The following is a 21,966-nucleotide window of genomic DNA, read 5'->3' on the forward strand; positions in this document are numbered from 1 at the left end:
GCAGCGTAGCATGAACAACACGCACAGGTCACCTAAGGGAGCTCGACCGCTGAAGGCTCTGTAGCTCCGTGCGTCCCAGGCCACTCAGCAGGAGCCAGACTGGGCTACTGGGGGAACTCGCTAGGCATCGGAGATAAACCTTATCACAAGTCTACTGAGTGAGAACAGCGGGGGCAGATGGATTCCTCTCAATTTATCTCTTTCATTTTCTCCTAGTCTCTCTCTCTCCATCTCACATGCACACTGAGTCAGAAGCTATCTTGGTTAATAGGCAAACCACATTCTGATTGTCGTCGTTGTTTGGAGTCAGCGCACGCTCTGTTTCACTGCCCTCTCTGCCATTTTGAAAGATGAAACAGAGCAGGTTTGGCAGGTGGCCCAAAGGGATGGTGTGAGGTGGATGGGTTAAGGGATTAATAGGTGATGCTGTAGCAGTGAGGCTAAGAGCCGAGCCAGATTTCTATACAGAATATATGACTGTTAAAGTGGAAAATTTCATGCCTTTTATTTTTTTATTATTATTTTTTTTTAATTTGTTTCCCTCCCCCAAGACTATGTTACATATCCTGCTTTAAACAGGATTGGTGTCTTCAATTGTTACAGATAAACATAATAAATATCACATTATAAATTTGAAACCACACCTATACATTGCTGTCCCTTTTAGCTTTGTTCCATCATGTCTTTAAAAAAAAAAAAAAAAAAAGGAAAATCAGTGCTGAAGCATTCTCAGACTCACCAATTACACAAAAAACAGGAAATGTATACCTTTTTTCAGTTTTATAACGAGTAAATAGATAAAATGATTTGCCAAATTTAGGCTAGTTACTAGTTTTGAAACAAATCATCATTCTTCTCATGATCGCCATTTTTATTATTTTCTGACATTTTATAGATAAAATGATCAACTGGCAGTGGAAGTAATAGAGAGTAGTAATGCCTTGATTTTCCATCTGGTATGTCTACTTACTATAAAAGTTTTTAATTAAAAAAATGTACCATATTCATAGAGTTAGCTTTTATTTTTCCAACGAAGACCTTTGATTGCCATGGATTATATGATTTTTGTAATAGCTGTACATGGTGTGAAGCTGAAGTACAGAGGACAGCATCTGCTGTTCCTGCCTTTACCACTCTGTTTGCCTGTGAGCCTCATAGAGCGTTATCAGCTCTTTCCTTAGTTCTGTCCATGCTAGCCTGACGCCAGGAGACCTAAAATGGATGTATTTATAAAACCCAATAATATGTCAGCTCAGCGAGCTGTATAACAACTGGCATTCACAATGGCGTCACATAGTGCTTTGGGAATTGAGTGGCTTGAATTACGTGTCTGTCTCTATCTAGGACACATTTATTTTCTTGGTCACAGTATTACTGCTCATTCAGCAAAGCTCTGAAGAAGATCAACGCATAGTTCTTGTCCTAATCTAACCATTCGGAAAGAGCTTCACGTGCATACTGTATGTGCAGTATTTTACAGTGAGGAGGGAAGAGGAAACCCTTGGCTGCGTAATGACTCACAAATGTCTCATATCTCCTTTCAGAGCACCTCTTCCTCTCCAACTCTAAAAGGTTCTTAAAGATCCAAGGCTACAAAGACTTTCAAAATAGTAAAGGGACATGTTTCCAGACCCCATTTATGAGGCATTAGGCTAGGACAGGGTTGAGGATGGGTGCTATGCCAGAGCTCTTATAATACCTTCGGGGATTTCATCATGTATGCTTTGAAGTGCAGAATGACAAACTGGAAAAGGGTTTGGGCTGCATCAGGGTTAGCTTCCCTTCCCCTCTCTTTCTCTGAGAGGATTAGCGTCTGTCTCTCAGCCTAGGAAAAAAGCAAAGTTTGCTCACATCTCACACTTAATATACTCCACTAGTTTACATAGATCACTGAGATTACTGTTATTTATGTATTTATTTACATGTGGGTTTTTTTTTTTGTTTGTTTGTTTTGTTTTGTTTTTTTTGTTTTTTTTTTTGGCTCAGTTGTTCTTCAGTTTTGAAATCCATTAAACATATTCCAAGTCGCTTCTGTTTTTGTCATCCAGTGATATCAGACAGTACTGTGTCTTAGGGGTCTGTGTTTGCTGGTCTAGCTGGTGCTTTTGGGGCATGTTGTGCATGTTCCCTGTCACGTGCTGTGTCGTCCATCTTGCCTGCTGCTCGGCTGGCACTGTCAAGTGCACAGTGACCCACATGGAAGCAACTACATCTACATGAGCTTTGTTGAGCCATGTCCCTAGCAGCAGTATATGCGCATTGTTCACATTCATAGCATTGTCTCGTGAATGACTGTTTTATGAATATAATGTCTCAAAGCTCTCAAAGCCAGGATGAAGGCTGCATGTGGGTGAAGCACAGCACAGATGAGATGCTGTGTTATGAAATATGGATTAAAAAGCGGAAGGACAATGTGAAAAGGTGGCCTTTCCCTGATACAATGCCTTTCTGGTGATTTATTTCCTCTCCCCCCCTCTGGACTGTTTTTTATTACAATTTTTTTTTTTTTTTTTTTTGGAGGGGGGGGGGGTAAAGTCATCAAGTTGACACTTTCCCCAACGCCTCTAACTCTTTTTTTCCTGAAGGTCGTTTGCTACTTTTCAGAGTAGCAGACATCAGCCACCTCTCTGATTTGCTGAGAATAGATGCCAAAGCGTGGCATCACTATTCATTCATCGGGGCGAATCACCTCCCTTTCTTACTCTGCGAAAAACCCAAACAGCTGGATGCATAAGTACTTGAGATTGTTTGTAGATACCACACCGTTCTCCCTCAGACCTGAGCCTCATCAAGCTCAGTTTTCTGATTTTGTCCATGGCTTTTGTAGAAGAGCTTTAGGATATAATCTACAGCACACTGGTTTTTCTGTGACTATCAGGGTCAAATGAATCACGATGATGACCAACTCTGACTGTGTTGTGCTTTACTGCTCTATTTGGCTGTGTTTGCTTCATTATCATTTTCGCAAATGATGCCTAAATGTGCCATCAGTGGCTACCCGTTAGCTTCTAAATTTAGGGGACATGTTAACAATGTGTTTTTTTACCTCCCTTTGGTTTAGACCCACAGAGCAATGCATGCTCATGAACACAACATGGGTTTGAGCATATTGCATGCTTTGCGTTTTAGGATTTTGAAATCATATTTTAATCGAATACATGCTCTCAGAACATCAGGCATCATGCTGGTATTTTCAGGACATGAAGCAGAACCTAATGGGGCTCCATTAATATCTACAACTGCTACCTGTTAGCATTTTTCATTTTACTTTAACTGTTCTGGCGTTTTTTTCTTTTCTTTTCTTTTCTTGTTGCAAGCTTCACTCTGCAGAGATGTAACATTGAAATAATTATATCTCTGCATCAATTTTTATTTAATCAAGTTTGTTTGTTGCAAGTTGAGTCTCCTCAATACAGGGACAAATTGCTTATTATCCTTCCACCATTCTAAGACTTAGGAGCTTTGAAAACATGTGCCATAGCTCTCCCCACAAAAAACAGACCATCGATGGTCATTCTCTTGAGTTCAAGCAGGAAGAAAAGCTTTTGGGATGCATAATATCAGTATGCAGGAGCAAGTGTCAATCTAATTTTTCTGTGTCAAGCTGGATCACAGCAGACCCATCGCTGGAGCTGATACTGCTTGGCTCGTCTGGCTGTGGTGGCTCAGCTCAGCAAAAACCCACTCAGACACACCAAACTTGTCACTGTCACAAATACAGGGGGAAGTGACAGCACACAAGCTCTGACTGCTTAACGCTCCCGATCAAAGAGGACCTCTCTTGGAGGTCAGGGCAGAAGTCAAACTTCGGCATTCACTGAGAAAAACTCTGTGGAAGTTGTGACGGTTTCCAACATCTTGGCTAATGTTCCAGGAGTGTATGGAGGTCAGGATTTCTTCTTTGTGTATCTCTAAACTGCGAGGCTTAAGCAGCATCAGCAGTCAAGCTCATTGAATTTAAGTAATGGTTACGGTACTTTGCAGCTACTGGCTGCATGACCTGCGGTGATTAATTTTAACCCATGTCAGCAGCAACCTAAGATGTAAGGTACACAGAGGCAGAGATGTAGATGTGGGGTGGGGGGGTCAAGGAGGTGTAAATCTTGACTACTGTGAGTTACAAACACCCTGAAACTTTGGAGCCTCATTACTTTATTTTAAAATTTCTAAACATGTGCAATATATGTAAAGCCAGGAAAGGATGGAAAGTGCTCAGAGCTTATTAGACATATTTTATTGGTGTTTTCAATCTTGAGTTGGAGTTGGTTTTGCTCCAGGTGTTGTGATGAAAGAGGCGTTTTTAATAGCAAATGATGTTACTAACAACATGAGAAATCAAATTATGAATGGTTGCTGGGATTGCTAATGGTACAGCCTTTTTCATGTTGTCTAGGAGAAGAAAGAGGTGTTGGAAGAGCCGCTGCAAAGTTGTGACTGTGTGTGAACCTTCTATAGGGGTGTACTGCGATTAATAATGCATATTCTCAAGAGGCTTTATAAGCATCAGTATGCAATGCAGTTTTTATTATAATCTACATGTTAGAAGTTACATGCTGTGTGAAGCCACTGCACATAAAATGCCAACTTCAATTCAGCTCATTTCCTTTTTTCTTCTGCACTGTCCCTGAGAACACAGTGCAGTGCCTGCGTATGCAGGAGCGGGGTAGATGCACCCACCATTGGACAGCGAGGTCATTTGTGAAGGGCCTGATCAGTTTCTGTGACAGTTAACATACTAATTAAAGGGAGTCATAGATACTCCAGCAATGCCTCAGACTACAGTCCTTCTCTGGCCCTTGGTTTCTGCTCACTCTGTACTTGTCAAGATAGCATGCAGGAACAAATTGTGTACCCAGAAGGGAAATCCTGCAGATCTGCTAAATGTGGTAATTCGGTCACATTCTTCCTCTGTGATTATACATCAATGTAGAGAGCACGAGTAGCAAAAACTGCAGCAATTCAAAAGGAAAGGGAAGAAAGCCCTCTTTTCTCTTTGATTTCCTATTGTACCAAACCAATCCTGTCTGTTGCAGTGATAGTTCTCTCCTTATTTTCTGCTTTGCTAATTGGTCTGTGTGATACTTGCTTTCAAAGCACAGAGCACCACGACTGCGTTTTATTTGTTTTGTCAGGGCAGTGTAAAGTTTTTTAAGGAGAGGTTATTTTAACCCTCTGATGTATTTGGTACATTGGTAAGCTTTCCATTTGGTTTTTTATGTGATTTTTTTTCTTTTTTTTCATGTGTTTCACCACTGCAAACCTGCCCTGATGAAACTTTGTTATTATTTGGTGCTATATAAATAAATCTGATTTGATCTGAAAGCTGATAAACTTCTGAAAAACAAACTCTGCAGTTGATCAGTATAAGCGGGTTAAAGCCTGAGCACAAAACATTTGCTCTGAAATATAAAAATCCAGACTCGAGACAGCAAACGCAAATTGTGGTGGTTAAACAACCAGATTAGCATTTGTGAACAGTTGTGATGTCTGTTTGTCTCATGTTGTGCCAAACAGGCCAACACTGAATAAGGATCCAAGGATTGTAAGGGGCACATTCGAATTCGGGAGGTGCTCCTTGATGTGCAGAGCTTTTTTTTGGCAAAAGTAGCTTCAACTGCCACATGGCTTGGACTGAGCTGGCAACAAAGCTCCCTTTGTTCCACATTTCCTGCCATCTGATATCAAGGATTACAGAGAGCCTTGCCCAATCTTGTGCCGAGGGTTTGGTTCTAGGACCCCATGTAGACAAAGAGTTGTGTCAGTTTCTGTGTTTGAGGTTAGTAAATATTTCTCAGCCAAAGCTTCTCTATGACCTGAGTGGATGTGTCCGGTCTCAGGCAAAAAGGAAAGGGAGATGGCAGGAGTGATTGACCGATTTGTCCAGTAGTCGTCTTTTGAACCCATTAACGTAGGAGCAGTACACCTCTTTCATCCAGAGTTGGATCTGTCATGGCCGCAGGAGTCTGTGTGTGTGTGTGTGTGTGTGTGTGTGTGTGTGTGTGTGTCTGTGTCTGTGTGTGTGTGTATGTATGTGTGTGTGTGTGTGTGTGTGTCTGTGTGTGTCTGTGTATGTGTGTGTCTCTGTGTGTGTGTGTGTCTGTGTCTGTGTGTGTGTGTGTGTGTGTGTGTCTGTGTCTGTGTGTGTGTGTGTGTCTGTGTGTCTGTGTGTCTGTGTGTGTGTGTGTGTGTGTGTGTGTGTGTGTGTGTGTGTCTGTGTGTGTCTCTGTGTGTGTCTGTGTGTGTCTGTGTCTGTGTGTGTCTCTGTGTGTGTGTGTGTGTGTGTGTGTCTGTCTCTGTGTGTGTGTGTCTGTGTGTGTGTCTGTGTGTGTGTGTGTGTGTGAGAACAGGGGGTCTGGCGACAGCAAATTTGCATCACATTTGTTGGGCGTGTTGCAGTCATTCAGCTAGGAGCAGTGAAGGGCATGAGGAGGAAAATCGCAGTCAAGTCATGAATATGAGTTTGCGATGTCCTACCAATGTCAGACTGTGGCTCTGAGCAGCGATATGCAAAATCCCTCTCCAACTTCATTCCACTTATTGCTGATATAATCTTTGCCATAGCCAAGGGAGACAGGGAATTGTTACTGTACAGACTGTGGTTATTAAATTGAGGGAAATGTCTTGAGCCACTTTTAATAATAAGCTGATAACCATATGCTTTTGCCACAAGTCTTAACCACCTCTAAAGGACTTGATGCAGGCCTATGAAGAGTTAAAAAATCAGGCTTTCTGTTCAGCTTTCTCGTGCAGATGGTTTAATCTTATTGTCTTCAAATGACTTTGAATATTCTGCGGATAACGCAGGCCTGCAAGCACAGCAGGTGGTTGGCCCCTTTGATCTCAGATGGTAGATGCTGGTGGAATTTAAATCACAGGGTGACATCTCGCTCATGAAATCATAACATGAACAGCAAGTTTCAACTTTGATCCTGTTGTCCTTTAGCATTAGGTTCATTAGAGAGAATGATGTATTGGTAAACAGATAATGAGCAAACAACATTTTGCTGTCCTGTTGCTTATATCGTCAGGGTGTGCAGGTGCACAAACGACGTGTGTAAGTTTTGTGTGCCATACTGTATAGGGAATATAATTCAAATGTTCACATTTTTCTACATCTTCAAATTCTTTTGATCTCTACTTTTAGTCTGGTTACCTCCAAATATCAAGAATGTGTGTGTGTGTGTGTGTATATATCTGTATACACACACACATATATATAGTTATGTATAGATTTTGGGAGTTTCCTATGTAATTATGAATTGAGCAATTTCACACGCAGCCTTGCTAGTATCAATGTACTTCTGTCTGTACAGTAGTGTCATGCAGTTTCACCCTTTGCTATTTGCTGACAGGCTAAATAGAATTGGTGGAGAATGAGGAGCTAATGAGTAGACCTTTGTATAACTGAAACATATTTCAGTCAGCAATTAAGACGGCAATGTTGAGTAGCTACCATTTATAAATCTTTATATTTAGATGCAGTGACTCTGTAATTCTGATACTTTGCTCAGAAACAGGTTTGTTTGTTTGCTGTTTGGTCGTTTTGTTAGTCACACTGGTTTGTCATCGGCAATTAACATTTCCTTTAACGCATTTTTTATTTTCCAGATGGCACCATCTGTTTGTTGACGATGTTTATCACTTTTTTTATTTATCCTTGAGTTGTTTTTTTTTTTTTTTTTTGTTGTCGTTTTTTTTGCAACGTACTTATTTGCTTCCACTTGAGATTGAATTTCGCATAAGGGGAAGAAAATCCAGAAATTCTCAAATCTACTGTATTTGAGGATTTGAATCCAAGGTCATAACGAGGTCATTCAGGTACGGCTGCAGTAGAGGCTGTGTTACTGCCTTGTAGATGTAGAAATGCACAGCAGCAGATGTACCTGGTAAGTGTAACACAATCTAGTTTGATGCAAAAAGGTCAATCTAAACTAAATCCATCTAAACAGACTAAACACGGTCAACAATCTCAGCATCTTGTCGTATTTGAGCAATGAGAAAGAAATGGTGCTCTCCATCAGAGCTCGCTTTCTTGTTAACCTGAGCAGCAACTTTGTACAATCTCTGATGTGAGGAGCTTGTTTAGTGTGCATTACCTGTAGCAGTGCTCTAGATGTAAGTAATTTCAGCCTGACTGTGATCCACTCTGCGGTCATCCTGGCTGTAGCCTTAGGCAGTGAGGTTGCAGTGGAGAAGTAGTGCCAGCACCAGTCAATTACCAGTTAATAAACAGTGGAAGTTTTCTATTAGTGCTTGTTAGTGCGTGTAAAAGATTGTTGGTATGTGGAATTGGAGGAAGGCGCTGTGACTATGGAATAAAAAAAAAAAAAAAAGGGACGGGGGGCATATTTTCTTTTCCTGGGTCTTGTACAGAGCACACAGTTCTGTGTGCATGGCGCTTATGGAGATAATATTTGTTATTTGATTTTCAGCAGACTATACAGTGCACCATATTGTATTTGCAAACTTTTTTTTTTTTTTTTTTCCTTTTGAACAGTCCAGAAATGTGTGCTCAGTAGTCTCATGTAGTGCAGTATTTCATACGTGTCTATAGAGCACTTTCCCCAATAAAGAGAATCCATTGCATAAGCAAAGGGGGGCCAAACAATGAACCGCTGGCTGCAGTACGTCTTGATAACATTATGGACCCCCGATGAATATGATGCATGGACCCTTTTTGGAGAGCAGTTGTCACAAATCTGATGTGTGGAAGCTCCCCCACATTTGTGAGAGCACATTGCACGGTGCTTACAGAGCACCATTGCTGTAAGGAAAAACATTGCACCTTAGTAGCCTTGGGAAGTAAAACAACATTAATTGGATTTGGGAAAGTCATCCTTACAGAAGGAACACTGCTGTGACGGTCTGACAGCCAAGAGCACGAATCATTAAAACTTTACCCTGCCATCTTAGACCACTACCAAAAACCACCACTATCTACTTTTGTTGACACAAGAGCTGTGGCACCATGAGATTTGGCAAAAATGCTCACAACAGATAAACGACAGTCACAATAACTGCTCCCATCCATTCTGTCAAGTACTTATAGGCATATTGCATACGTGCCTCATTTATCTCCCAGAAAAGCAGTGGATGCTCCTCTGCTAACCATTGCCACCTGGCACAAGCATATGGGCTGGTGCCCTCCTGGGGTAATGGGTGGGGCGGACTCTCTGTCTACCATTGGGTCACTGGTAACCAGCAGCTGGGAGGCCGCCCTCTCATCACATCCACAAATCCTGCTTTAATTAGCTCACCTGCCTGTTTCCTCCCCACACTCCCCAAAGTCCTCAATCAAAACCCCCTCAGCTGACTTACAGGTTCACCTCCCCCTCTCATCCTGCCTCCACACTTGGGAATAGCTTCAGCTTCTCATCTTCACACCTACAGCTCTGCGGACTCACATGCATACAGAGATAAACTGTGCTCTAAACAAGACTGACAATTGACTTTCAGGAAGATTGGATCTCATTGATTTTTAAATGGTGCTTCACTTGTAGCATTTGGATTGCCACTGATATGATCATCGTTGAAGACCCACATTTCCTTTGTGCCTGTCAATATAATTTGCACATTCACAGGTAGAAATTATCTAACAGGCTTTGTTGTTATGCTCATCCAAACTCTTTCCTTTGGCTATTTAAAGAAGTTCAATAAGTGGCGCAGGGGTTTACTGTATTGATCATAGACACTGTGTGCACTTAAATGAGAGCAAAATCTTGTCTTGGTGTCCTAATGCACTCAAAGTCCAATGAGCTGTTAACACACAAAAATTTACCTCATGTCAAAAAGTTGGAAAGTATGGAAAATATGTTTTGTGTTTATTGTCATGTGTGGATTTACCTAATTGTCATTTACTGAAAGAATTCATGTTAAGCATAACAAGGGATTCTTCGGTAAAACATAATTACCGGTACAATATTCCAAAATTAGATTTATTTCCTCTTTGTACCTGAAATCCTTTTACAAGAGACTGCATCAGAGTTTTGAAACATGAATGCAGTCATGGTCAAAATGATTAGCATTCTGTAATTCAAGAACATAATTCAGAGTACCTTTAGAAATACATGCAAATTAACCAATTTTGTCAAGCCTCCCCCATGTTTTCTTGTCAGTTCTTTTCCTTACTGTATATGCTTCGTTCTGACACCTATAAAAAGAGCTTTACTTTGGTTTAATTTGACCAAAGAATATTGTTCTAGAAAGCTTGTAGCTTATCTATGAACATTAGTCTTACCTTTTTTCTTTGAAATAATTGTGTCCTCAATGGCCTTTGTCCATTGAGCCCAACTTAGATAGGTGTCTAGCAGACAAAACAATCACTGCACTTTGCTCCTGGTCAGCCTGAAGCGCTCAGATGTCTCATGTGGAGGTTTGCTCATCAGGCCACATAAATCTCTCATCGCCTCATTGTCTTTTTCTCTTTGTGCCACATCCTGGAATCACCTTAACAGTGTTATGACTCAAAATTTCAAGATGTTTTTAAAATTGCTATGTTATGAAAAAGGTAACTGGATTAAGCAATTTTGTTCTTTTTCGCCAGTAAAACCATCATTCATAGTTTAACTCAAACCTCATCTTTTACACATCAGCTCTTTATCAAAATGATCCCTGTGCACATTCTGCACTTTGAATAGCTTTTGAAGTTGCAGACTCCTCTTACAAAGTGGATAGATTCCACTAGTTTTGCCATAGTGACACTGGAGAGTGTCACTTTGGCAAAACAATTGAGGCCTGGCAAGATTGGCCTATGATGCTTTCCGGTCACTAATAAAATCCAACCATTATAGAGCCACTGGCTCAGTGTGCTAACATGCTTCAGTCCCCCTGGTCCACAGCCAGTCTGTTCACCATGGGGCTTCCATATGGACACACATTATAGCTGCCACTTAATTACCTATCAAAAACATTTCACTGCACGTGATGAGCAGCAGAAGGGGAGAGGGAGGAAACGAGACAGAAACAGTAGAAGAAGGGAGCCACACAAAAATATAGGAATTAGAAATGGGAACGTGGGACTTATATAGAGGATGAGCCATGCATCTGTTTGTTGGCTTTGAATCGATGGAGACAGACACCGGGTGAGTGAAGGAATAGCGTTGGAGTTGAGATGGGGGGGAGGAACGATCTGGCTGATGTCCTTTTTTGTTTATTGTTTACCAACACACCCGACAGGAGAGAAAGGGGATGTGTCCTGGAGGCTGTAAATTACCTGTGATTGATGCTTGCCGCCATGGAGGACGACAGTGAAAGACATTCAATGATCATTGCTGACCCCCTCTTCTCTCCCCCCATCCCTTCAAAACCCACCAACTCAACAATTCACCCACCTTCACCCTCCCGCTATTGCAACAACACACAATTAGCTGTTCCATCTGTCACATGGCCCACCCTTAGTGGTCACACACCAAAATAATAATCATTGCTTACCAGAAAGACTGCTGGGGTGCAAGAGCAGCTTCCACCGCGGGGTTTTTAATGCACTGTTAGCAACAGGCCCTTTATTGTAAATGTCAACCTCAATCACTGCTTTTCAGGCAAACACCTATATGGTAAGGGATATGATTTTTCTTTTCCCTTTTAGTTAAATATTGGCTCTTTTTGTTGATAATGAGTAGTGTAACCGCGGCCTCACTTCAGGACCCCTGTGTAATCTCATGTCATCCCAATTTTCGTGCTAAAAGTAAATGTCACGTATCAGTTAAACTAATCCCTTGTGCCTTCTCGGTGAATACACTGTGTCTCCAAAATTATTATTCCGCATTAACTGCTTAACACAACATTCACTCATTTTTGCATTTGCAAAATAACTAGAAGAAAGACATCTTTTTTTGTTTGTTTTGGCTTTTGGTGTTATTTATTGTGTTTCAAAGTTTGCTGAAGAACACTATATACAGAGTAAACTAGCATGTTCGTGTACAGCAGGTTTTTAAAAGAAATTCAAATATGGGAAAGGAAACAGAAATAGAGTCATAGAAACCTGGCCTGGAAACAGATTTAATGAACAAGATTTGTGATGAGAAAGCTAAAACTGGCCGAATGTTTGCCTCCCATTATAACTGAAACATCTTGTATTGTTTTTAGTGCTAGTCTTTTGATCTTGGCATCAGTAACAGAAAGTAAACTAGTTGAACACCTGGAGGTTGAGGTGAAGGTAAAGTGGATTTCCTGCTAATCAAAAGGTGCTGGTTTGATTCCCTGTGCCTTCTGTCTACATCTCAAAAGTCCAGTTGTTCAAGATACTGAAGCTGTGTTCTCTGGATGTGTAACTGCCCGTATATGGGATGCATCATTGTGCCATAAAGTGAAGAATTTCAAAAGGCTTGAGTAGTAGAGAAAAAGAGAAAGCATTAGATATATATATAGGTTTGTAAGTGTTGTCCATTTAACATTGATTTTATATGCCCATGAGTATATCGCACATGAGTGAGTATATTGAATTCTGAGACTGATGTTTTGTTTTTTGGTTTATTTGGGTTTTTTTTTTTCTTTTTTTTTCAAAGCTAATGATTTTTGCCATCTTTCACGACATTCATTGAGCGGTGTTTGTGAGGTGTAGGAAAAAAAAATATTTTGGGGGGGGTGGGAAAAAAGGAAGGATTTCTGCATTTATCCTTGATCCATATTAAATCAATATTCATTTTGTCTCTTGTAGCTTGAAGCTGCCCTCCATAATCCAGTTCACTGTGCATTGTTGGGTTTCTCTGCAGCGAGCACATCCTTACCTCAAGGCTACCTGTGGGTAAGTAACGTGTTCCTTACACAAACATATACTCCCAGTTGCATGCCAAATAATTAAAACCAATGACAAGGCAAAATAATGCATATTTTACGGTTGCTGGTAATTTTAGCTTTTAACGCAATTACCATGACATTTTAAATGGCCCCTCTTCATTCTGTTCTTATTCATTAAGAAAAGGAATAAAATGTATCTCAAGGCAAAGAAAAGGGACATGGACTATTTTTCTCTGTGAAATGTCACCAGGAAACAGTGAATTAGTACAGTATAAGGCTTGGCAGAAGGTAACTGCTACAGAGTGTTTTATGATGAGTGGGGCAATTTGTGCCACCAGGCTATCACATCACCATCCCTTGATTTTTGTTGACCTAGAAGGAGGGTGGGGGTTCAGAAAGAGAAGCAATGCAGTGAATCTGCTGTTAATCTGTAGTTTAAAATTTTGCTCTTGCTCCTTTTACAGACTGTGGGCTCTTTATCAGGTAATCCCCCTTTGACCTAAAATGTGGCTTAATCAAGTGTAGGCCCTTGAAGACCCAGAGTCCAGATCGTTGTCTCAGACTCACTACTCCAAAGACGGCATGGTGCTGCATGAATTTTGGTGATACCATCTTTTGAAGTAGTAAATTCCACCTTGTTATTATTACAGGTGACTCAAATGCCCCCTGACATTGTCTTTCTCCACCATTTGGAGGAACAAAGTGAAGTTCTTAACTCGTCATGTGGTACACTGGTGGTAAATATGTTCAATAAATTGACTTGAGTGAAGGCCAAACTGAAGCCTGTGTTAAAGGATTTCAGTTCCTTCGTCGCTGAATGAATTCATCAATGCTAAACCGTTAACAATAGTTTAACATATCTGTGAAATATACTGCAAAGACCTGAGTCAAGACTCAAGCTCATAATACATGTCATGTCTATCTGTCACAAGAAGAGCCTTGAGAGCTGGATAGTGCTATGTATTATGCAGAGCTTCAGGGCAAGTCAGGAAGTTTTTCAGGTCTCCGAATGTTGACCACCAAAATGACTCAGCCTGTGGATATTTTCCTCTGAAATTTACACGTGTTTTATGCATAATTTGGATCTAGTGCTCTAATTTAGTAGTCGTCATACATAAATATGATTTGTCGGCCGACCAGGGAATCTCTGTGGCATTGCAAGGCTCCATTTATAAATAATGAGACATTTTACCTTTACTAAAAAATAAAAATAAAACACTCAGCCGTAAGAGAGACTTTTCAGTGTCAAAGGTGAAATCTTCAGAGAGTCAAGTCTAAAGCAGGTTGAGTTCAAGGTAAATGTTAATGTAACATTAAATCTCCATATTGTTGGGCATGCCCACCCTGAGACCTACCTCCGCCGGCCAGCAGTCTTGTTTTAAGGGCATTTTCATGTAGTTTTGCCCAAAGGGAAGTATGAATGTGGATCTTGATCTTTGGGGAGGAATGCTTATCTAAAGAAGTCTTAAAAAGACATCCCATTTAGAGATCTGTAACTTGAGAGTCAAAATATTTATCTGACAGTTTTGTTGGATAAAATTTTAATCTGAGTGACTTTACTGAGAAGTATATTCCTCAAACCAACATTACGGACGCATCTTACTGAATTTTATATACTGCACATTGCAAACACCCAACTGAAGCAAAAACAAAACTGGTAACCACTAAAACACATAATAGTGAAGGTCTGCAGATCTAGCAAGAATAATTAGTGGTTGAGCATTCCCGCCCCCAGTTGGTTCTACCTCCCTGGCAGGCTTGTCAAATGAGGGATGACACTAATCATGTTAAAGTGAGATGGGCTATGGGGATTTCTATGTGCTTTGATCAGAGTAATGACATTGTGTCTAATCAGGCTGATACCCCAGTGTTTCCCTGTTTGTCTTCACCCTCCTTGTCCCACTTTTGCCAATATCCTCTTATTTTGATAAAACATTTGTTAACTCTTCTTTCACTTTTGAAATAACTATATATTTATTTCGTATGTTTGCATTCACAGCGAATATCGGTGAACTTGAAGTATATCTTCTTCAGAGTATATCAACAATCTGACCCATTGTTTTGGCTTCTTAATGTGGCAAATGTAGTTGAGCAGAGTGCGCTCACTGTGTCCAGACCAATTTAATTAATGCTGGCAGAGCATTTACTGTTTGGGAAGTTTTTGCTTCTCCCAAGCTGAGAGGGGGAATGTGTCCAGGGCACGACTCCAGATATCTATTTCTCCAAATAAGCAGTGATGACTTTGGCAGGGCACAGTATTTGTAGTGGCTGTTTAGGGATGAATGGGTGTAATGGTGATGTACGAAACAGTTTGGGAGGCACATATGGACATGTGAATGTAGAAATGATGTCGGAAGAAAGGGGTCCTTGCCGCCTGCTTCGGTTGGACAGAGTCACTCAAAGACGTGTTTCTTTAGGGCCCTTTGCTTCATGATAAGTCCCCCCTATCTTCTTTTCACCCTGTGCAACAGACCATTATTTGTTCTGGCTCATTCTCAAGAGCCCACAGGATCACTCCTGTCCAGATTCTGCATGCTGATACAAATCAAACAAATGATTGCATGCAAATAAGGGTGAGTGTGGAGGAGAAGAGCTAAAGACTATATTTAGCTCATGTCACATTCACACAATGTGATTCATACAGAGAATAAATCTTCGCTGTCTAGCACCAAGCAGCCGTTCCCTTTATTTTTTTCTGGACAATGCATTTTGGCCTCACACACAGATAATGAATGAAATCATATCGAAAACCTTCAGTGACACTTTAATTGCTTGGGAATGGGAACAACACCACCTTAATTTGAATTGCATCAGCATTAAGTTGGAGAGAAGCTGCTCCTGCTGTCTTTGTTTTCTCAGTATTGGCATTGACAGGCTTACACAAAGGCCAATATAAATTTGATACATAAAAATCAAATCTCAATTTAGGCCGACAGTCTGAAGGGAATGATTCAACTTGGGAAGTTTATGATTGGTGGACGTCTTTTCCCAGTAACATAAAAGATTGCTTGTTTGTTGTTGAGTTTCTTTTTTCAGAACCTGTGGTCTGTTCAACAAGGGAGAGAAATGTTCAGGCACTGATCAGTAGAAACTTTCTCCAAATTGAGCTACTGAGAGCTCCCAGTTTTCTATAGCTATGTACACTTGTGTGTGCTTCTTCATTGTTACTGAGAAAAGAGTCTTCAAGTTGTGAGTGTTATCTTGGATGTGCTGAAATCAGAGGTCAACCCAATTAACTGAATACCATTTTATTTTTTCATTTTCTCACTCAAACATTTGATTAGTCGCTTGACTCTTGGAAACTGGGGAGGGGGAAAAAAAAAAAAAGGATATGTGTGTGTTTTATATATATATATATATACAAAAATCAACATTGTTAGAAGAGCTCAAGGTGCTTTAGAAAATGTTGAGAGTATTTCTGTTCTGCACTAATGCAAAGGTTGCAGTCTTGGAATGTTTAATGTTCTAAAGATAGCATTGTGAATCCATCACTAATCTTTTGAAAATTCAGTATAATATTAAAACAAATTGAGGGAGCAAAACTAAAAGGTATGAAAGATGAATTTTCCTCAGGCCTCCACAGACAATTCACAACCACTGCTAGCATGAGCTAAGGGTAGTGGATCTACACTCAGTTCTTCCTCCCCCCTTTTTTTCCCTCTCCGTTTTGGCAGAATAGCTTATTACCTACAGCGTTGTGATTCGATCCATTTGTACAGCTTAACATGGGGTCTCGACCTCTTTCAACTCTGTAACTCCCCTCTTTTTATCACAACAGGTGGCTGGTAGAGATGAAGCTTCTCAGGGCCAAATAGAGATATTTTCCCTCAACAGGCCCGTGCCAAGGGCTGTAAAGAGCCTGCAGGTAGGCGCCGCTGTCCGATGTTTGGAATATGCACCAGAACCTTCTCAAGCTGAGGAATTGGAGGCTGGAACTCACAAAGCGCCCTCAGGGATCGGCGCCAACATTTGTGTTGGATTAGATGATGGCCGGTGAGACTCACATCACAGAAAGCAGCAGATGCCCAAGAAAGAGATTTGAAAAAAGCTTCTGTGTTGATATAGAACAAGCATTAATAATCAATTGATATTATCCTTCAAGAAGATACACAAATGTCAACACAAGAACAAAAATATTCTTTGGTATGTTCCAAGTCTTCTGTTAAAAATGATTATGCTGTGTAATCCTTTGTTAAGGCCCCCTTGAGATTTCTAGCAGCATAGATTTTCTTGTCAATATTCCATCAAAGCAAAAAATCAAAGCTGAGATCCAACATGACATCAATGCTGCTACTGCTGCTAAGATAAGTTTCATTTCCAAATCCAATAAACCTTCTAATCCTTACTGTGTGTAACAGAGGACAGGTTTAATCTCGGTCTCATGCCAAAGTTCCAGTGAATAAATAGCTTTTTTTTATACAAAGAATGTTATTGAATTGCAAATGTAGCCATTATGTTATTATATTTCTGTAATTTCCATTTACAGTACTGTTTCATCGCTTTATAGAACCTAAACCATATGTCAGCATTTTGTTTTTGCTGACTCATTCTTTCAATATATAAGTGTCTATCCAGGGAAAAAAGACATTCAGTAAGGAATGTGTTTGTTTTTGTTTTTTTTGTTTTTTTAGCAATTTCTGCATTTCGGCACACTGAAACAAATGTCATCTCCAATGCTACTACTTCTGTTCCCTTTTTGACAAAGAGGAACTAACAGCAATGCGCATTTGTCATTCCGAAGAAGACAGCAAGATGTAGCAAAGTTAAGATGGGATTTCAAACATGAGAAAGACAGAGTGGTTGTACTTGCGAAATCCTTTGCTCCAGAGTCAACTGTTAAATCAAGCTGCATAAAAACGAGGCACTCTGTCATCTTAAATGACACCCATTTATCATGTTTGCTTGTGCGGCTTCTGTTTTTTCAGCATCCTGATCTATGGCAGTGTGGACACTGCGGCTCAGTGCCTGTTGACCCTCCATAACCCAGAAGGCTGCCCTGTGCTCTGCCTGAAGCACTCCTCTCGCTTCCTGTTTGCAGGCCTGCGGAACGGGACCGTGATGGTTTATGGTAGAAATAACAGCGGTAAGGTGCTTGTTTTATCGTTTTTGGGAGAATGGCTGCAGTTCACTTTGTGTTAGGGGTGACTGTTCTTACACACTCTGTGTGGTATGTTGGAGAAGTGTAAATGGTTGCCTATTTATATTTTACTGCAGTAAATAAAAAAACAAATGGAAGCTCTTTAAAAAACAAAACATACTAGAAAAGACAAATGGAAATCATTAACTATATACTATTTTCATTATATATTTTGCTCTTTGTGGAATGAAGTTGTTTGTGAGTTCCTGCATTTAAAGTATGGACTGTTTTTGACTCATGCAGTTAACAATAAATCACATTTCTAAAGGTTATTCATTGATCCAACGTCATTCAACATGCAGTATTGTCTATTACAGTCTGACATTCTTATTTGTCAGACCTCTTGACAACTGGTACTTTTTTCCTCCATTAACACAATAATTCAAATTACATTTTCTGTCATTCATTTCATATTTATGAAACAGCTCTGTAGTAAACAGCTACTGCATTAAAATATAAATTCTTTTATCTTTGGTCTATCCATGTTTGTGTTGAAACTAAATAATACATTTTCCAAAAAAGCCCATCTCCGCAATGAGAGTAGCTCTAAAAAGATTTTAATTTTAAACTACCTTTCAAATGACTACATTAAAATCACTTCTCCTTTTGTGCTATATTCCTTTTTCCTGGTGAATTTCACACCCAGTGTAAGTATGAAAATAAAACCTCACCATGTGGTAGATGGCATGCCATGTTTAGTCAAGCATTGCATAAGGCCGGGGGGGGCTTAACATTATCTCAGAAGAGGGTTGTATTCTTCACAGCCAGTGGGAGCACAAAAGCTCCATCAACACGTTCTTCGTACCTGGACACAATATGTCAATGCGCCTGCCTTCCTGTGCTCCTCTCTCCTCCCAAGCAAAAAAGGATGATTAATTACACCAAGCTGCTGTGTGCCGATTAAACATTACTATTCATGCTTTGCATTTAAAAAAGAAAAGGACAGGAGAGAAGCTCTGGAGGTTGGCAGGGAATGTGTGTGGAATCTGCACATCTGTAAAAGATTTACGCCCTTGACTAGTGTGTTACTGTCTAAAAACAAGTCTGCAGCAGCCAGGTAATGCCAAGGTTTCAGTCTTTGTATCAAAAGACTGAATGAGTGCACAAAACATATTTTACCTTCGTGAATGATCCGCTCCAGCTTTTCTCTCTGATACAAACATCAAACATTGTGTCAGCTTTAAACTGAAATATTTTACAAGCTCAGACAGAAAAGTTGGACTTGCAGTGCAGCAAGACTGGTCTTCCACTACGTTGACGGGGAACTGTGGGCTTGGCCATTTTTAGCACAAAGGGGTTGTAGAGACATTTACAAGAGTGAATTTTGAAAAGGTGGATAAATGACCTTTATAACATGCCAAGCAATTAACCTGTGGAAGTCAGAAGGCATTGGAAAGCTATTCTACTACGAACAGCAGAAATAAACAACTCAAAATGTTAATTAAATGGATGGGTGCACTCCCTTCTCTAATTTTGCTTCATTAACACATAGCAAAGGAAATGCTTATGTAATTCACCTTACGGTGTGCTTTTGTTGGCAATGCAACGTGTGTTTTGTCAGTAAAATGCAAAGAAGAAATGGTCTGCTTAATTTTTACACTGATGAAGCAAAAAGAGTGAATAACACAGTAAGCTTTGCTGGCAAGGGTGTAAGCATTGTGTTGCACAGTGTGCAATGATTCAAATGGAGGAAGATATTTAGTCAACCTTTAGTTCATATTTTCACACATGGCTGTTTTTTCATTACAGTGAAATAAAATAAGCCTCAACTTGTAGAGCTCTTTGTTGATGCCTGAGTGATTGATTAACATGAAATGACTTTAAGAGTTGTGTTTTGTTTTTTTGTTTTTTTTTTATAAACACTAAGGTATCTTGCTGTGATATGAGAGGCAATAATTGAATTGAATTGCCTCACTCACTACAGTTGGACCTTTAGAGTTTAAGCTGTGATAATAGCCAGTGATTTTCAAGGTTTCTACACATCTTTGTGACAGCTTTTTCTTTGTTTCACTTTAATTTCTCCACAGATGATCTTTGGGAACCCGAGTCCTGCAGATGTGTAAGCCTTGGCTCAGAACCAGTACAAACACTGTTGGTGTTAGATGACTCAGTGTGGGCAAGCTGTGGGAACTTTGTCACAGTCATAGACATCTCCAGCCTCACCACTCAGGTAAGGAGCTAAATCATTGCTAGGCACATAATGTTGTCGTTTACAATGTTGATAGGGAAAAATCAAAAACATTTCACAATGATTTTTCTTCAGTTAAAAAGTGCTTTCATCTGAGCAGACTTCGAGTGTGCATTATTTATCTGGATATTTCACCTTGAAGGGGAAAATATGAATGCAATGCACAAAACCTAAAGGATTTTAACATCTAATTACTGATAAGTGTTGAGATACTGTCGCTCCATCATTGCAAAACCAGAAAAATTCACTGATGAAAAAGACTCTGTGGATTTGACCTGTCAAAAGAAATTGGTTTCAACTGAATTTTTTGTGTTTCTTCCATCTCTACTAGAGGTCACTTCTTCCAAGTTTCACAGCTGATAAATATTCCCAGTCTTCACTAAAACGTGGTTTGAAGACCTAATGGATGGGTTCATAAGTGAAACTGCAACACAAGGTGTTTTTATATTTGTTTGTTTGGGGTTTTTTGCAGCTTTAAGGAAAATTTCCTCTGCTTTCATTTTCCGAAAAGATTGATGCACACAGCCCCTGAAAGCCGGCGCCCTAATCTGTGATGTCATCAAGATTTACTGCCTGTAGCTGCTGCGTGGACGAGTCAAAACCTCAGTAGATTCATATAATGCTTTTTGGGTTTTTACACACAAATAAGCTTTGTTTTTAATGCAGTGCTCTGAGATCTGAGTTGTGTCACAGGACTATGTACCGTTATCTCCAGAAAATAACTGTGGATGTTGTCTCTGTCACGCATTCTTTCAAAGAGGTGTTCTTATCTGCACTGTGTCATTAGAGGTTTACAGAGGGGTGGTTTCTTTAGCTGTGGTAGACTGAGTAATGACTGGCAGAAAACAAACTTCTGGGTATTCAGATGCCAAACTGCAAACCATTACTATTTAATTATAGCTCACAGATGCGTGTGTGCGTAGCTATAAAAATGGGTTGAAAAAGAGCATGTATGTTTAGCTAAGCTTCCCTGGACAAATAAAAGTTGGTGACATATAAAATGATAATGCTGAATTTGACTTGAATACCCAACCGACCTAAAACAAGTTACTTAGTAGCTAACGTATGGCACTTATTCCATCTGGAAATACAGATGTCAGAGTTCAGTTTGTACTTTACAACATTTTACATATTAGAATTTTTTTACATTTGGCACAAACAAAGGAAAAAAAAAAGAATCAAATTTTCTAAAACACAAAATCAATATGTGTTTACATTTCTGTCTTCTTTTAAGATGAGCTACAAATCAGAGGAAGCAGCTGGCAAATTTGGACCATCAGTACAGAGCCAGCTGCTTATTGAGTCTGCCTCAAGGTCCACATAATCAGGAGCAAGATGAGCCAGGGATGTCTCCTTTTATTCCTTCACCTCCTTTCCCTACCCCGGTTCTCCAGAGACGTGAGCTTAATCAGCTGAATGACCATGCAACGGGGGCACAGTTCTGGTTCACTGTATCTCCCACAGAGCTTAACAGGTCAACTCTGGTTACTTCTTTGCTAACCTTGTCTTCCTCACTAATGTGAACTCAAGAGGACTGACTTCACAGGGGTATTGGTGCATATCCAGGATCTGGAGAAGCAATACTTAACACCTGTAGCAGGGCATATGTCATGGAGCGAGATTACAGGGTCCTTGACTTAGTTACTTTGTTTCCTCTTTGGTTTTCCCTGACAGACACTTTGTTAGTTGCACTACTTTGAATCATTTATCCATAACTATTCTGGACACTACAGCTCATCTCATCCCTGCAACATGCTGCGTAACAATGAGTCTGTTTTTCAATCTTCACCTTTATGCCTTAACAAAAAACTGTTATTCAGCTATAACCTTTTTCACGATGGTAAACATGGCTGTACACTACTTACTATGGTGTAGAATTGCCTGCATGAGAAGCCCAGAGGATCAT

The 21,966-nt window shown here is 40.1% G+C and overlaps 1 protein-coding gene across 3 annotated transcripts in view; it reads left to right on the forward strand.

Moving 5' to 3' along the window:
- Window positions 1-21,966, forward strand: part of arhgef10la (Rho guanine nucleotide exchange factor (GEF) 10-like a) — a 90,261-nt gene that overhangs the window by 56,567 nt on the left and 11,728 nt on the right. For all 3 annotated transcript variants that reach the window (XM_029501744.1, XM_029501745.1, XM_029501746.1), the window contains 4 exons: window positions 12,656-12,742; window positions 16,514-16,728; window positions 17,661-17,818; window positions 19,900-20,042. In XM_029501744.1, the coding sequence (XP_029357604.1) occupies window positions 12,656-12,742; window positions 16,514-16,728; window positions 17,661-17,818; window positions 19,900-20,042 (603 nt within the window). The remainder of the gene's footprint in view (window positions 1-12,655; window positions 12,743-16,513; window positions 16,729-17,660; window positions 17,819-19,899; window positions 20,043-21,966) is intronic.

Source organism: Echeneis naucrates, chromosome 5 (assembly GCF_900963305.1).
Source record: "Echeneis naucrates chromosome 5, fEcheNa1.1, whole genome shotgun sequence".
Taxonomy (NCBI): Eukaryota; Metazoa; Chordata; class Actinopteri; order Carangiformes; family Echeneidae; genus Echeneis; species Echeneis naucrates.